The 18,767-nt window shown below is 41.8% G+C and overlaps 1 protein-coding gene across 1 annotated transcript in view; it reads right to left on the minus strand.

The window, feature by feature from the left end:
- Positions 1–18,767, minus strand: part of SPON1 (spondin 1) — a 306,848-nt gene that overhangs the window by 213,072 nt on the left and 75,009 nt on the right. The window contains 1 exon segment of the mRNA XM_040409267.1: positions 4,793–4,926. Within this exon segment, the coding sequence (XP_040265201.1) occupies positions 4,793–4,926 (134 nt within the window).

Here is an 18,767-nt window from a genome sequence, read left to right on the forward strand (position 1 = left end):
ACATATTGAATGGTCAGACGGTTTGACCACAATCTAATGTATAGAGATGAGCACATCCAAATCAGAATTTTTGGTGATTTGATTCGGGTGAATTTTGTGGCGAGAAAGAAAAAAAATAATTATAAAGAAAATAGAAAAAAAGTGAGATACAACAGAGAAAAGATATCCTAGGGAATCCAATCAGACCTTAAGATTCAAAGCCAATTGGAACACTTTCGATGCAGATAAAATCGATTTGGATCCGAATAGAATTGATCGACTGATTCCGACGAATAGAACCCAAATCTAATTTTGAGCGTTTCGTACATCTCTACTAATGTGTTTATGACCAGTTTAACCACTCTAATGGTTAACCTTTCTTTCGCCCTCTTTCCACTCCGCTGATGAAAATCTCCCCCTTCCCCGCCTTACAAAGAGTCTCATGATACCATTTGCATCTAACTTTTTTTTATATCATGATCGCTCCCAAAATAATTAAGTATTGTTAATTTTATAATAATGTCAAATTGCATAATTCCACCCTCCCTACAAAAATACTAAAGGCTAATTTTATTAGTTCCAGTTCCAGTTCCATTTATGGAGACACTTCTTCTCACTGGCTGTCAGTAGACATGCAAATTGTCAACCACGTGGAAGAAATGATGGAGGTGGCAGCCAAACATAAACAACAAAGGACTTTTGATGTTGTCATTTGTCACTTTGATTTACGATTTTAAAAGAGGAGTAATCATGAATATTCTGATGATTTCTCTTCTCTGTTCTATGAATATCTGACAGCGTCAGCAAAGTCGCATTAGACATCTGTTTGTGAAGTAAACCAAGCTCATGGAGACAGCTGCTTCAGACAGGAAAATACCATCCAGCTGTCTGACTTGTACATTAACAGGGGTTTTAGGCAAGAGACAGAGGAATAGTGCCTTCATGAGGTTTTTTTTATCGCGTGCATGTAAAAACATGTACCATTAATTCTAGGAAGAAAACAAATGGGCGCAAAATGAATAGAGAAGCGATTACTGTTGAACATCTGGACACCAGACGCGGCTTCCATGTTCATTTTCATGTCAAATTGCTGTAAAATCTATTGTCTTTTGGGAAACATATACATTGTAAAGGTCTGTATCGTTCATTAGATTCTGTATCATCCATTTAAGAAAGGGACTGAAACATATTGGATATTTTCAAGAGATGTTACCGACTGAATTTAAAAAGAAGCTCCAGTTGGGCAACCATGTCTGATGTATGGAGCAGTATATTATGCCAAACAGTGTAATAATGTGCCACTTGTATGAAAGGTGTAGCTAGTAATTCCTTCACCTGGGACAAAGATTCAGTTTACAGCCCAAGTCCTGCATCATATTGTAGTGCCCCAAAGCAAGTGGGTATCTGCAAATTATCATATCTTTATGTTATGTAATGTAATGCTATGTCATGCTATGTATTGTATATGTATGCATGGCATAGCCCTTGTAGGAGGTTAGGTGTGGGCTGGCTCCACCCCTAGCTCTAGTCTACACTGGCATTTGGAAGGGAGAGGAAGCTGTGACGTGTGCCCTCTCTTTATGCTCAAAAAGCTACAGAGGCTCACCGATCTCTGCATGATCTACAGAAGGAGAGAATGAATAAGACAAAGGAGAGAATTAGATAGCCTATAGTCTGCATGGCCGAGTGTTGGAGTCAGTAACTTGCTACCGAAAGCTGTTAAGACTTTACTGCAGTGAGGGACACTGTTAAGACACCCTTTCCCACCTGAACACAATCTGGCCAGCTGGCCAGTTGTATCTCTAAAACCCTGTATCCCTCAGTGGACACTACAGCCATTATTACAAGATTATGATTGCTCGCCATCAATTCTGCACGAAGAGACTTTAGACAGATAGAGAGAGAAGTGAGCCATAATTCTATCCTTGCCTAGTCCAGTGTTTTCGGGCTGTTTGGATGTACTCCTATTTTGCACTTTAGTAAAGAGAGACATTTATTCTGTTACATCTTGCCTGGTTACCGACTGTCACGGTGGGGAGTGGGGGAAACCCCCCACAGTGCGGTGTCAAAGGGTAAAAGGGGATCAGCCTGGCCAAAAGGAGTAATAAGGGAGCAGGTCATCTCCTATAACATCCCTAATCCTCTCCCTGACTCCTCACCGTATGAGCAGACCCCGATGGTAGGACGACTCATACTCAGGATTCCTAGAGACCCTAAGTCGCCCTGGTAATCCCTCACCAAGGAGCCGGGAAGAGACGACCTGTTCATCCCAGTCATGAAGGAACAGGAGTCTCTATCTGAGGCCAGGCTGCAAGGAGAGGGGAACACATACAGCATATGGGGATGGCAGGTAAGCGAAACCAATAACACACTTACCTGCCACAGACACACTGACTGGAACCCATGCACTAGTGCTGGTGTCCACACCAACATTAAAGGACACAGCACACACCAATAACATGAGACAGAGGAATGTCTAGCAAACAAGCTGGACACCAAACACCACCAGACATGTAACACCAAACTAGACATACCAACTCCCTGAACATAACCCACTCCATACAAATAGGCAGTATGCCGCAGCATGCTGCGGTTTTATCTCTGTCCTGATCAGTCAAAAAGACTGAACTGAAGACATCCTGATGCATCCTGAACGGATTACTCTCTATTCAGAATGCATTAGGATAAAACTGATCAGTTCTTTTCCGGTATAGAGCCGCTAGGACGGAACTCAGTGCCGGAAAAGAAAAACGCTAGTGTGAAAGTACCTTTAATAACTCACTTGTTAGACAAGTATCAATTTGTGTAAGCTTCTTAGAAAAAATGCAGTGGACTCATGGTTAGAAGTGTTTTTTCACGCTCCTTTCCTCCTTCTGCCCTGTTCAATTCACAGCAATGGTTGCAGATGGTTATACTTAAAATGGGAAGACTTGGAGGGAGCTTCCATCAGAATCTCAAATGTCCTGAGACCCATTTTACCATGTTCAAACTATTGCACATCATTTAAGGGACTCATGGACAATCGAGTTTCTATTTTGCATTAGGTGAAATGACCTATATAGTCCTATCTATCTTAGTCCCAATGTCCTTTAAAATGTATTTGGGCATTGGAAGAAGAGTCACTGATACTGGAAACCTTATGGGAAGATACAAAAGTGCCAGGTCTCCTGGTCATGGAGGTTTCCTGGTTATGTCCAGATAAAGACACATGGCTGTTTTGTCTGTATCTGCATTATCTCCTGCTGCAAGCCATGGACCTTGCCTGTTGGACATGATAAGTTCACATTTTCAAACTCTGGTCTGGATGTGGACACTGTCACTGATTGCATGCAAAGATTTTGGAAGTAGTAAGAATTTAAACATAATGTCAGGAATGTAACAAGTAACCATTGGGCCCCATAACAAGACTTGTAATGGGGCCACCTTCTGCAATGACAATCATCAGCAGCAAGTTTAGAACATGAAAAGCTTAAAATTCTTTTCCTCTCCCTTATGGACAGGGATAATGCACACAGTGATGTCACAGTACATGAATAATGTGCACTCAGTGATGTCACAGTACATGAATAATGTGCACTGCTATGTCTTCATGCAAGTGAAAATTTATTAAAAAACAACATAAAAACATGCTACGCGTTTTGGTGGCGGTCCGCCACCTTCATCAGGCTCAAGCCCCCAAAACGTGTAGCATGTTTATATGTTTTTTAATAAATTTTCACTTACCTGAAGTTCTCCGGTGCAGTGTGCTGGTTTTTCTGCCTTTGGCAGAGCGTTTCTGCTTCCAGTCCTTTCCGGCCTTCTACAGTGTCCTGCTTTCAGTGCGGCAGCCTGGTGCCCCCCCGGCGTGGGGTAGAATTTCGCTTTCACCTAGCGTTGTGCCAAGCTTTGCGCAACACCCATGGGTGAGGTACCTCCTGCGGTGGACTCATCCCCATCCCTTTGAGGGTATCACACAGGGAGCACCCCCTCTCTCATTTTTGTTTCCAGTACAGGGAATAATGCAGACAGTGATGTCATAGTACAGGGATAAGGTGTTCAGTGATGTCATAGTAAAGGGACAATGCACACAGTGATGTCATAGTACTAGAATCATATACTCAGTGATGTCATAGTACAAGGATAATAAACACAGTGATGTCACAGTACAGGGATAATACACATAGTGATGTCACAGTACAGGGATAATAAACACAGTGATGTCACAGTACAGGGATAATACACATAGTGATGTCACAGTACAGGGATAATAAACACAGTGATGTCACAGTACAGGGATAATACACACAGTGATGTCACAGTACAGGGATAATACACATAGTGATGTCACAGTACAGGGATAATAAACACAGTGATGTCACAGTACAGGGATAATAAACACAGTGATGTCACAGTACAGGGATAATACACATAGTGATGTCACAGTACAATAATAATAATCACATTGATGTCACAGTAAAAGGATAATGCAAACAATAAAGTCACAGTACAAGCAAACTGTGCTCAGTAATGCTCAGAGTGATGTATAGTGCAAGGATAATGCCCACAGTAGTGTAGAGTGCCCTGATAATGTACTCCTTAAGGCATAATACAAGAAATGATGTCACACTACAGGTATAATGCAAAAAGCAACTCTGCAGAGAAGGTACTGTATAATGCACACCACAGAGGTAGTTATGGGGCTCCATAGTCATCACTCACAGCACCTTATATCTTAGCAGTTGTTGTACTGGCTACCTGTACTGTATATTTGACTGCTTCAGATCTTTTCATCATTCAGTGATTGAGCTGTATATTTTTACGTTTATGTACTCACTTGAGTATTATGCAGCCAGTACCAATAGAGGGCGCTGTCCAGAAAACTTGTATCCGTGTCCTTCGCCTTGGAGTGCTTTCCGTGACCGCTACATGGCAGTTACTCATGAACTGAGTTTCTTCATCATCTATTATCTGCAAATTAAAATTCACGGTTAATTACATACTGAGAGTAGACTTGATTATTAGGGACTAATGAACGGCCGAGCACCAGTTATAATGTATCTGCGCCAGTGGGAAGTTATCCGCTATTATTGTATACATGTTGATGGTTATATGATGCTCACCTTAGTAAAATCTAGGCTTGTAACCAATCATAAGAAAAACGCAGAGTTAGGGTGCATTCACACAACCGTAAGTGTTTTGCGGTCCGCAAATTGTGGATCCACAAAACACGGATACCGGCCGTGTGCGTTCCGCATTTTGCGGACCGCACATGGCCAACGCTATATAGAGAATGCCTATTCTTGTCCGATTGCGGACAAGAATAGGACATGCTCCATATTTTTTTTGCGGAAAAACGGATGTGGACAGCACACGGTGTGCTGTCCGCATCTTTTGCGGCCCCATTGAAATGAATAGTTCCGCACCTGTTCCGCAAAATTGTGGAACTGATGCGGATCCATTTATACGGTCGTGTGAATGCACCCTTTTACAGTCACTGTCTGATACTACTACGGCATATGGACATCATAAATGGGGGTCCTCCCCCAATGAGACAGATCGGACAGCCACTATTTTATGAGCGCCTCCTGTTCTGATGGGTTCAAGACATCCTTGTATTACCCTATTCATCTGAATGGCAGCCATGTAATGCCTATATCTCTTCTTAAGTGGACAAGGGCAATCCTTTACCCACTGAAACACTTGAGCAGCCTATCCTGTTCCTTAATTGCAGACGGGCATAACTCCATATATATATATATATATATATATATATTGATATATATATTGGCCTATATAGAATTCACCTCCGCCCCCTGGCGCCTCTGATAGCCTCTACTCTAGGTACCTATTTTGTGACTCCTTGTCTGTTTCCAAAACCAGGAAGTTCAAATTGTACCGTAATCCTCTTTTTGTATCTCTACATTTTAGCCATGTAATGCTACATTTCCTCTGAAGTAGCTGATTCTTTCCCTGGATAAATTGTCAGTCTCTGGGAATCTGCTGGTGATGGTACCGGGGATCATCTCAGCGGCTCCTTTATAATAGGGGGTTGGTCCTTCGAATAAGAAGTTGGCTTCCTGCAGTTACCACTAGCGGGAGCTCTGTGCACACAAACAGAGATGTGCAAACTGATTCTAAACAAATCAAATTCAACCCAAAATTTTCAAAATTCAATTCAAATTCTGCTCATAACAGAAACCAAATTTAAGGCGATTCGATTTCAGTGAGTTTCTCAATAAAGCATCTATTTTTCAGATCAGAAGACAGGAAAGATGAAGAAGGATCACTTGACTCCGGGTGGAGTGTTTGTATACACACTGGCAGGCATTTGGCACCAAAAAGCAAACATTTTTGATCACTTTTTTAAAAAAAATTGGAACATCCCACTGTGCATTTTTAAAGAGGCAACCAGCAAACGTTTACCCAAATTGGACCATTATCAATAGATCCATTCAGCCAAATCAAATTCCGAATCAAATCTCAAGAAATTTGCTCATCACTGCCCAAAAATTTAGATGGCTACTACTGCACACAATGGAAGCTGCAAACTTCTCTAGGCAGCAAGCTCCTTCTAGTCAAGTCTGCAGAAGAATTCTGTAATGGAAGGTACGCCGCTGTCAATGACAGAACAACTGTTACAGCACATTTCAAATTCAATTCAGATTTCAGGGCCTCCATCAACTATAGAAAAAACATTCCTTGATATGACATGAGCAATTTTTGTAGCTACTGGAGTTCCCCATGTTATGGTCTATTAACCAACCAAATCAACGGAGAAAATAATTATCAAACATTCGCTCATCTAAAATGATATCTTTGGAAGGAATCTGCTTCTACAATGTACAATCTGTATTTTTATGAAAGCTGTCAACGTTTTGACAGTTTGATTGTCCAATTCTGTGAATTTATCACTCGAATTTCCATTTTGGATGAATACGTAAAAAATCTTGAACATATGGATCATAAGAGGGTAGAGAACAAGGCTTCATTCCTCCATATCCCAGAGAATAATTTATGTACAATGCAAACAATAACACTGTAATTAGATATTTAGTTGTACGAGGCAGATGTCTTCAGAGAGAAATACATCAAAAGGAGCGATAATCGGAAATTATACAATCCTTTACTTAATGTAATAGTTAATCAAAGCTATTCCTCTCCGTCTACTTGGATGCCACTGATCCAAGCTTCAGAAGGAACTGGTTTCAATCAGTCTCTGAAAATCCAATCCCTATCCATTTGAAGATAGTAATGTGGTCTTAAATGGCACCGTGTAGTCAACAACCCTTGGGATCCTCGGCTGTCCTCTGAACATAAAGCACCCCACTTACCTAGCGACAGTCCCACTGCTGCTCCGTTCCCGGCTTCTGCAGCCAATCACAGGCCTCATTAGTCACTAGTGTTGAGCGAATTGAAGTGTTCGAAGAAGACTTCAATCTGAATTTCAGGGAAAATTCAATTCGGCGCAAAGCCAAATTTCCTCGTGCTTTGTGGTAGGTAACGAATCGATTTTCCTTGAAATGGGGTAAAAAAATAAATCCTACTTACCTCCTCTGTTTGAGCATGAAGAGCCCGCCGCCATCTTGATTGAAGATCCCATGTTAAATCTTGTGCGCGGTGAAGTAGGAAGTCACCACGCTGGCCGACATGATGACGTCATCACGTTCCTCATTAGATTTCTCGTTGGATCTTTAATCAAGATGGCAGCGGCAAGCTCTCTCAAATGAAGGAGGTAAGTATGATTTTATTTAAATTTTTTTTTTTATTATAGACTTTAATATCAATGTCAGATGCCACGATCAGTGATGAATGCTGCATCTGAGAGGTACAATGACAGGGAGCTGTACAATCGCCGTTCCCTGTCATTGCAACCACTACTTACGAAGAAATGTGCTTCATGGCAAAGTAATTATTTTGTAAAATTTGGCGAAGCAGCCGAATCGAATTTTCAAGAACTTCACTCAACACTAGTAGTCACAGGAGCTTAAATGCTACGTCACAGCAGTAATTTACCGATCAAACCGCGGTGATCGCCATTGCCCGTGATTGGCCACAACGGTAATGGAACCAAACCGTTTCCTGGCCGTTTCCCTGACCATAGGCAGCTGGGAAAATAGCTCATAGAGGAGACAATCAGATGATCGCCCCGGCTGACTTTGTCAGAGGAAGCTTCGGCCAGGTGTTTCCCCTGGGGAAATGTAATACTACTTGGCGGCCATTCAAGTGAATTGTCTACATTCTGGGTCATAGAAAGGAGTCCTGAGCTGGAAACCTCCCCCCTTCCCCTATAGGATGTCCATGTGCCATAATAGAACATATGAACTGAGGTTGTTTTAATAAGACAATCCCTTTAACTTGTACCAAGAACAGCCCAGAGACAAGGGGATGCTGTTTCTCAAACAAAGCAGCCACTTAAAGGGGTTGTCTAACAAAGACAATTGGTTTTAGTAATGAAACTGGCCCAGCGATCAGTTGATTACAATCATACAAATGTAGTATTAGGCTTATTGCACACGTACGTGTGCGCTCCGTGGCCGTATTGCGGACCGCATTTGCGGATCCACAATACACAGGCACCGTTCCTTGTGCATTCCGCATCACGGATGCAGACCCATTCACTTCAATGGGTCCGCAAATCCAGAGATGCGGAATGGTGCGGAACGGAAGCATGGAACGGAACCCTACAGAAGCACTACAGAGTGCTTCCGTGGGGTTTTGTCCCGTACTTCCGTTCTGCAAAAAGATAGAACATGTCCTATCTTTTTGCGAAATGGCCGGATCGCGGACTCATTCAAGTGAATGGGTCTGCAATCCGCTGCGGCTGCCCCTAGGTGGGTGATCGTGCATTGCGGCCTTAGGCCTCTTTCACGCGGGCGTCGTGTGTGAGGGCCGGACAAGATGCGAGTGCGTTGTGGGAAAATGCGCGATTTTTCCGCGCGAGTGCAAAGCGGTACCCAGACCCGAACCCGGACTTCTTCACAGAAGTTCGGGGATCGGTGTTCTGTAGATTTTATTATTTTCCCTTATAACATGGTTATAAGGGAATATAATAGCATTCTGAATACAGCATGCTTAGTAAAGTGTCCATTGAGGGGTTAAAAATAATAAACAAATTTAACTCACCCCATCCACTTGATCGCGTAGCGGATCTCCTCTTCTTTCTACTTTCTTCAGGACCTGGCTAAAGGACCTTTGATGACGTCACTGCGCTCATCACATGGTCCGTCACATGGTCCATCACCATCGTGATGGACCATGTGATGAGCACAGCGAGGTCACCACAGGTCCTTTTCATCAAAAAAGAAAGAAGACATGCCAAGCTGAGCGTTCAAGTGGATTAAGGTGAGTTTATTAAAAGTTTTTTATTTTTTAACCCCTCCAGCACTATTTTACTAAGCATTCTGTATTAAGAATACTATTATTTTCCCTTATAACCATGTTATAAGGGAAAATAATAAAGATAGGGTCCCCATCCCGATCGTCTCCTAGCAACCACGCGTGAAAATCGTACACATAGGATTGTCAGATAAATTAGATGACTTTTTATGTATATTTATTGTATAATTATGACCAAAAGGACACTTCATAACCATTAGGATTATTTACACTTATACTTAATGTTATTATTGATGTGACCGAAATCATGATGGATTTCAAAAGAAAAGCAACCATATCTGAAATTATTTTTCATGGACTGGTGAAAAGAGAGTATTGGGCACAACATATCCAAAAAACGCAACACTACAAAAAAAAACCGCATGAAAAACGCACAAGAACTACAAAATTGCAATCCTAGTAATTCCATTCCAGGTTTTGTGCCTTTCTGGAAAATGGTATAAAAGGGATCAAAATTTGTTTGGGAATCGACCACTGAGGAAGGGGAAAGAGATCCCCGAAACGCGTTTGGTGCTATTCAACAGATTCCCAACAGGATATCCTTATTGAAAATCTATGTGTGTACACTCCGACATAGAATTTGGAGCGCTCCAGAAGAATTAAAAGAAAGTCTGTATTAGCGACTACCTGGATCGGGTGAGCATAAGTCCACCTCTCGCGAGCATTAGCTAAGGTCACGTGATCAGATCTGAGATTACGACACATCGACCAAGGAAGAGCGGCAGCGTATGAACGAGGTGAGACGCTGAACATCTAAACCATAGACGGTGTAAGGACACTGTAAGTAAAATCGGACTTCTCTCTTCTATTTTTACTAAAGTATAACAATCTAGTGGCATCTGATGTAACGAAATATCGGATACGTGTTGCTTATACCAAAGGAACGAGTCTGCCATATAATCAAGAGACTGACATAGATATATGGAATATATAGATTGAGAATACCGCATTATTGTGTGGGCGACTTGCTCACAACTGTGCATTCAATTTTATTTAAGGATCCATTTCCCATCCTCTTTTTTTGGACATCGTCTGGACATTTTATTGAACTTTTTATTTTATTTTTTTATTTCTTATATTTTAATCATTTATACATTTGCTGCAACATTATTTATATTTCCTATCCACTTATAGAGGGATGTCCGCAGGGCATATAGAAAGGGGTTGCCTAATTAGTGAAATTTGACAGTTTTTTGCCAAAAACAGCATCACACCCGTCCATAGATTGTGAGCGCTATTGCAGCTCCCCCCCCCCCCCCCTTCACTTCAATGACGCTAAGCTGCAATACCAGTTACCACCGATGGACAGGTGTGGCACTGTTTTTAGAAGACAGCAATCAAGATGTTCTAACCCCATTAACTCATATTGTACAAAAAAATACCCCCCAAAAGGCTTAAAGGACAAATTCAGCTCTGCGGCATCTGAAATACTGCACTGCAGGAGCCCCGGGGTCTGATTTGGAAATTTTTTCCTAGCATTTTTCTGAATTAATTTCCAGCCATACATTTCAATCCTTTGGAGGTATTGAGATAAAATGGCCGAGGATTTGGTCCAGATGCCGGCGACTAGTAATCCCATCCAATTTATTATATTTAATTTTTTTTGCCTTGTTTGCTGGTCCATTACACCCGCAGAAGGTGGATTTATACTGTAAAAAGCCCGGCATCTTTCTCCAAATCATATGCTAATATATGAGCACTGGTACGGGTGTTAAGCGAACCGGCATTTTCATCATTCATGATGTATACTGATTGTATGAAAAATATCAAATGACATCGCAAATGAGCTCCTCATAAATATGTAGAGAGGCATTAGAATCAAATAGGCTATTACCGGCAGCCATTCCACATGGAAGCCTAATGTGCAGGAACTTGTCTTTAAAAAAAGGAACTTTTTTTTTTTTTTTTCCTTTTGTTAAATTGTCTATAATAGTGTGTATTACGTTCTGGCTTGTGTTCATATCCCAAGGAGGAGTCATTATGGCAAGCATTAAAACCACAGCGAACTGAGGGAGGGCAGCAAGGAAGAGGATTAGATTGCCTCGGGGTTTTATAAATCTTTAGTTATGGCTCTGGGAGGTGAAACTATAGAAGAGTGGATTGTGCCAAGGATCTCTTCCGAAATGTGACAATCTACGTCCCCTTTGATGATTTATAGAACCACTAATATTTTATTAAGTTACCATAGCTGAGACTATCAATCACACCTTTTAAGAGCGCTCTAGTCCATGCAGTGCCGAGGAAGGATTTTGCTTCGGTTCCTGCTTATTGTGTTTAGACGGCAATTTTGTCTTTTTGGGTTTCTTTCCTAGTTCAGTTTTTGCAGTTTTTGCAATGGTCATTAGTATAGTTTTGGACAGGTGTAGTAAACCTTTACAAGTTGGCAATTTTGTTTTGGGAAAATCCCCTTGAGTACTGTTATCATGTTAAAGGGGTATTCCCATCTCTGGTATTGATGGCTAGGATATGCTATCAATGTCAGTTGGTGCCGGTCCCACCTCTGGGACAAGTTCCTATCTTCTGAACAGACCCCCCCCCCCGCCCCCCCCTCAAAGCGAAGGAGAGTGCACCGAGCAAGCATGGCCACTAGAGATGAGCGAATCTATTCGGAGATTCATACTGAATCTCCGATTATTTTTTTTTAGGCACTGAATCGAACCCGAATCTCTTTAAGTTCGATTTGGACGAATCTTGCAAAATGGCACCCAGCGCATAAGCAATCAATAGTGTTCTGTCACCACCAGGCAGGAGGTAATTGCAGTCAGTTGCAACCAAGCAATAACCGGTGGCAATGATAAAAGTAGATACAGTTACATCTGATGCTGTATTAGACCGAGTGGACAGGCGAGGGAATTTTTATTTTTTTAATTAACAAAATGAGATAGGAGCTTTTATTTAAAAAATAAATAAAAATCTGTGGTTCAGGTGACTAGAGGGGGTTATATACCAATTTCCAGGGCAATTGGAGCAACTTTGGTTCGGAACGAATAGATTCGGACCCAAACCAAACTTTTTGAAAAATTCATCGAATCCAAAACAAACCGAATCTTGGAAGATTTGCTCATCTCTAATGGCCACCCTCCATTCACGGCTATGGGAGTTCCTAAAATAGCCCCGGCTATTTCCAGAAGTCTCATAGCGGTGAATGGCGAGGTGGCCGTGCATGAGAGGTGCGCTCTCAATTCACTGCTATGGGAATTCTACAAATAACTGAGCACACTCACAAGGATATTTTAGAAACTCCTATAGCAGTGAATGGAGAGCATAACATGCATGCCCTATGTGCTCTCCTTCACTTCAAGGGCCTTGTTCTGAAGATAGGAGTGAGTCCCTGATGTTGGATCAGCACCTATCTGACATCAATGGCCTATCCTAACACTATGTCATAAAATGTCTGAGATGGGTATAACCCTTTAATTTTAATAAATTGATTTTAATACTTCCTGGCTGGCTCGCCAAATATTATTGCTTTACAGGTACCAATAAATCTGAGCACAAAATGGTAACAAAAATTGACTCCCAGGGTCAGGAATTCCATAACAATGCCAGCATTAGGCCTCTTCTTAATGGCTCAAGCCAAAGAACTTCCATAAGGCTAAGTTCACACATGATCAATTTGTAGACATGTAGATTACCAGATGACCAACAGGATTCCACATGCTCATTTCTGTTGTATCTGAGTGAGGAGACCAATCGAGTGTGAATAAGATGCAGATTTTTACATGGAAGCTGTGTTGAAATCCATAGTAGGTACTCAATGTGTGAACTTAGTCTTACAGTGGCTGCCACAGAACTCCAAAAGAATGCCTGCAACAAGCCCCCCATAACGGTGAGAGTCATACTATAGTTTCTCCATAACTCCTACAACCACGGAGCCCCATAACAGTTATAGCCAGTGTCCCCACAACAGCCAAAGCCCCATCTCTCTGGATGTGTCACCTGTCTGTGAGGGCCTCCTTGTGGAATATCAAGGTCTTTGGCAATATCATCCCGATGTTTCCCCGTGTCCCCTTACCCTTCCACACCTGTTTATGATGTTTGGTGTGGGTTTATGTACAGGGTGTTTGTTGTATGTCATTTGGTGTTCCATGTCTGGTCTATTTTGTGTTTGTAGTCCAGCATAGTGTTTATCGCGAATATTGGCACTTTGAGAATTCGTGAATATCTAGAATATAGTGCTATATCTTCGTAATCGTGAATATTCTAGATTTTTTTCCATCAGTACCCATGATCCCTATTTTGTGTTTGTAGTCCAGCATAGTGTTGATCGCGAATATTCTAATCGCGACTTTAGATCCTCCATACCATCAGGGATCATCAGGGCGAATTAGGGTCCTAGGTTCCGGGTATGAGCCCTCCCACCATCAGGGTGGGCTTATACAGTCAGGAGGTCAGGGATTGTATTTAGGAATGCATAGGAGGTGACCTGCTCCGTTATCCTGGCTTCCAGGCCTAGTGACATTGTCTATATAGACATTGTGCGGTGGTGGTTTTTCCCCTACTCCCCACCATGACGCCTAGCCTCACAAAGTGCCACGCAATGAATGCAATTTGGTGGATGGGTCAAGATCGAGGCTTCAGCAATGACTGGTGTGTATATTTGGGCAGAAGACATCAATATGTGGTACCAAGGTAGTGAACAGGAATCGTAGTCAGTCAGATAAGGGCAGGCAGCGTTCAATCACAAAGAGTAGACAGGCAGAGGTATAGAGATGTAGACATGATAACATAAACTAGCTGGGTCAGCAAAAGATAAAAACAGCAAGAAGAACTTATTGCTCAGGCGCCAACTGAATTTCGTATGCATTGGTCCTTTAAGAGATAGAAAGAGTTGAGAGTTGGGTGCCAGAGAACAGGTGAGGTAATTTAGTACCTATCACCAGATAGGTAGAGTGAAGACTAGGAGCGGGGTCCATGGGAAGGAGCAAAGGGGAACCAGCATGCCAAAATAGAGGCAGAATGGTGACCAAGAACAGGTTGCCGGGGAAAATGAACAAACATCATGCATCTAAAAAACGATGCTAAATACCCCAATATTCACAATTTACAGTGAAGCGATGCAACATTAATTCACTGCTGGGACTTCTTAATTATCAGGATCAGTGGGCATCCCAGAGGTTGGACCCCACTGATCACAATATAATGGCATACCACAATAAAAAAAACACCAGGTTAAAGGTCCAGTTTTGTTTTCCTGACCCAGTGCTCCAATTCCCCTGCATCAACATAAACACAGAGGAAATCTGTCGGCCAGGTTTCAGTGGCTTATCTAAGAACAGAATAAATTAGTGACAGATACCCCGGTTGTATCCATGTATCACATACTGGATGTCTTTCTGTACTTTTATGAGCAACACCAAGAGCCAAGGCTGTCTTCTCTATTCTGTGAGAGTGCAGCTGTAACTCCCCCACCCACCTGAATGGTTGGCAGCTTTCTCCCTTTGCACAGTACTGGAAGGAAGTGGTCAATCAGTGGTGAGAAGGTGGGGGCTGCAGCTAATAAATATTGAGTACTACAGCCTTGACTCCGGCTGCAGCTGATCAAGGAAGATTTTTTAAAACCAGACCAACCAATACACCAATGGTATTAGGGTCTGTGTCACTACTTTATGCTGCCATCAGATCAAACCTTGCTATCTAATGTTTTATTATGGAATGAAATGTATACACAGTGTGTAGAAATCTCCTAAGCTCCCTCTAGTGGTGGCTACAGGCAGCCAAAATGTTGGCGAGTCAGAGAATACATCTGTGTTCAGAGTCTGACCAAGAAGATCCTTAAAATGAAGAGAATTCAGATGAGTCCATTATTTCTACTTCGCCTCTTCTATGTTTCTGGTCCAGCTCTCACACTGAATGAAATCAAATATTCCTACAATCCCTACAAATATGTACTGCTCTATCAGGGGGGATTAAATTCAATGTTCTACTCCTTATTGTAATACAGTAAATAGAAGAATGTTTCCATATTATATACCCACTTTTTGGGTAGCTAAGCTCATATATGAATATTAAAAATATTATTTAAAAAAATGGAGTGTAATTCAGCACAGTTGTAGCACTGGTGTCTACTGCATCTATATTGTAGAGCCAGTGAAAACATTATTCGGAAAGCCTTTCCTGTTGCGAGAGGTTAATGCATTCTGTTAGCTGACTTTTCCATCCGGGCTCAGTAAAGCCCTACAATCCACATCTCTCTGCTGTTTATTTAGGATTACTTTTATTATAATCAGCGCTTGCCAAATTGGCAACGGAGAGAACGAAAAGGCAAAATGTTGTCATACAAAACCAATAAGCAGAACTTTCCCACAATTCGGCCTAGCCAAACGATTCAGAGGAGCTCGTGATATTTCATAACTTCCCATATGTTGGTATGTTCGACTATAGGATAGCCCAGATGCCTAACTTAAAGATCCTGGGCTCCAGGACCAAATTGGTTCCAGGGCCCACCACCTACCATGTGCGTTCTATAATCTTGGTGTCTTCTTATATGACAGAGGAGGTCTTTGAGTCCTCTGGGGCTCTTGGGCCCGGCAAAGTTCCAAATTTGTAAGGAAAGTACATGAAACCTCAGACTGTCTTGGGTCAAAAATGGACGGGGCTTAGGAATGTATAAATGGGCCTTCCTTCAGTGGCAGGGCTCGCACACCGTGAATTTACGATACCTACTACAATGTTGGGAAGAATGAGCCAGGTAGGGAATGCTACCTCTGAAACCCCTGCCCTTGGGTTAGTCAGTTCCAGCATACATTGCAACTAAGTACAAAACCTAAAACCAAGCAGAACCAGAACTATCTTAGCAAAAGGTCCATGCAAAAACTACACATATCAGCCCTACATCAAATCTACAGCATGTCTTATAATTAGAAGAACAAGGAAAAATAATAATGTAGATACCCACCAAAATTGGTCCTCTGGTATGAATTTTTCCCCAAATATCCAGTTTAAGGTATTCTAAAATGAGCTCATGACCCTCATCTGCTGGAGAGCAGCTTAAAAAATATCACTTGCTGTGGAGGACCCGACATGTCCAGACATTACACAGACAGCCTATTATCATCAATGGGCAATATGCGCTATTTCAATTCTTCATTGGAGGTGCTGCAGGGAAACTGAGCACTTGCTGCCTGTTACCGCCACAGATTGCTGCTAATCCCTGGGGGGTTCAAGCAGTCATCCGCCCTGTGATCCTGTTAGAATCGAAGGAGGCTTCTTGGCCATTTGACAGACAATATCCTAATATGCCATAACCTGCTAGGTAGTGTCATACAAAAGTGTAAATTTGCTAATTATTTACCCCAGCTTCACTTAATGGCTCCCAGTGACCCAAGAACAGTAAGCAGGGCATACCCACAGCATGCAAGATGGATGTTTTGTGCATGCCCAGGTTTTTTGTGTGAGGGGGGTCTGCTGTTTGTATCTGTGCATGTGCTGGACATGTTCAGCCAACGTCATGGGTGTGGACACAGCAAGAAAAAGCCAGGAAAGTATTCATGAGACCACAGTCAACTTACATTCTATGGTTGAGGAGATTCATGACCATCCATTTGACATGGATCCAACTGTGATGTCCTGTCGACCGGCAGATCTTGGTGGTTGTTCCAAGTATGAAGTCGATAGTTCCTACCAAGTTGTCCATGGAAGAAAAACCAGTGAATTGGCAACAGGTTTATGGGTGCCGAAGGCTCTTCGATGCAGATGGAGAGTAAAGGTTAGCCTCTTAGGTCGGATCCCATAGAATTATAATTTTTTAGAATCTAATGCTGGTTGCGTATGGGGCTGTACAGCCACATAGTACACAATATTAGGTTTTAATGTTATGGCTGATTGGTGTATATTCACATTTAATACTGATTTATGAAAAAAATATATTGACTGATATGTTTTAATAAATCATTCACAAGATCCAGAACTATCAAAAAGAGCAATGCCAAGTGCAAATTGAGATCTTCTGGCATGTCTACATGACAGATCTGAAGAGCGTTTTGGCTGGAGGTCTATCTTAATTATGAATCAATTACTAATATTCACAAAAAGCCATGAGGCTCAACGGTGGTCCATGTATCAACCAGATGGAGATCTCTACTAGAAAGATGCTGCTGGTCTTAAGATCCACATGGACTAAATACTGCTGACAGATCCACATGGACTAAATACTGCTGACAGATCCAGAACTATCAAAAAGAGCAATGCCAAGTGCAAATCGAGATCTTCTGGCATGTCTACATGACAGATCTGAAGAGCGTTTTGGCTGGAGGTCTATCTTAATTATGAATCAATTACTAATATTAACAAAAAGCCATGAGGCTCAATGGTGGTCCATGTATCAACCAGATGGAGATCTCTTCTAGAAAGATGCTGCTGGTCTTAAGATCCACATGGACTAAATACTGCTGACAGATCCACATGGACTAAATACTGCTGACAGATCCAGAACTATCAAAAAGAGCAATGCCAAGTGCAAATCGAGATCTTCTGGCATGTCTACATGACAGATCTGAAGAGCGTTTTGGCTGGAGATCTATCTAAATTATGAATCAATTACTAATATTAACAAAAAGCCATGAGGCTCAATGGTGGTCCATGTATCAACCAGATGAAGATCTCTTCTAGAAAGATGCTGCTGGTCTTAAGATCCACATGGACTAAATACTGCTGACAGATCCGCAACAAGTGTAATATTAGTATGGATTCAATTTTCCTTTTCTGCTCTAATGAATAACTCTAAAGACAGACATTTCTTTTATAAACTGGTATTAACAGTGACGCAGGGTGAACACAGAGCATATGATTCAGAGGCGCAGAATATGAAGAGAAGAAGAAAATGGTAATTTGAGCTGTCAGACTCCATTTAAAAGCACAATCAATCTTATTAAAAATGATTGAAATGACTCGACAAAGTTTATGTTTCTACAAATTTCAGGTCTGAATCTAAACTGGACTAGTATAATGGTCGTTGTGAATGAGAATCTACTGTCACATCTTCATTATATTTGGGTTCGTAGAGGAGGGTCGCAAGTCGGGATCCCCATTCTGGTGCTCATTTGCCCCAATGAGACATGGAAAGGGGTTGCTCCATCACAGACAACCCTTTTTATCTATTTAAGTAGAAATCGTAGAGACCCCAACAATCAGCTGTTTTTCTATGGGAACTTGTCGCTAGCTGTTCATTTCCCCAACAGCGGCCACTACAGGGGAAATTAAGTATTACATGCAGACATACAAATGTTAACATGTAATATACACTCACCTAAAGAATTATTAGGAACACCATACTAATACGGCGTTGGACCCCCTTTTGCCTTCAGAACTGCCTTAATTCTACGTGGCATTGATTCAACAAGGTGCTGATAGCATTCTTTAGAAATGTTGGCCCATATTGATAGGATAGCATCTTGCAGTTGATGGAGATTTGA

Source organism: Bufo bufo, chromosome 10, assembly GCF_905171765.1.
Source record: "Bufo bufo chromosome 10, aBufBuf1.1, whole genome shotgun sequence".
Taxonomy (NCBI): Eukaryota; Metazoa; Chordata; class Amphibia; order Anura; family Bufonidae; genus Bufo; species Bufo bufo.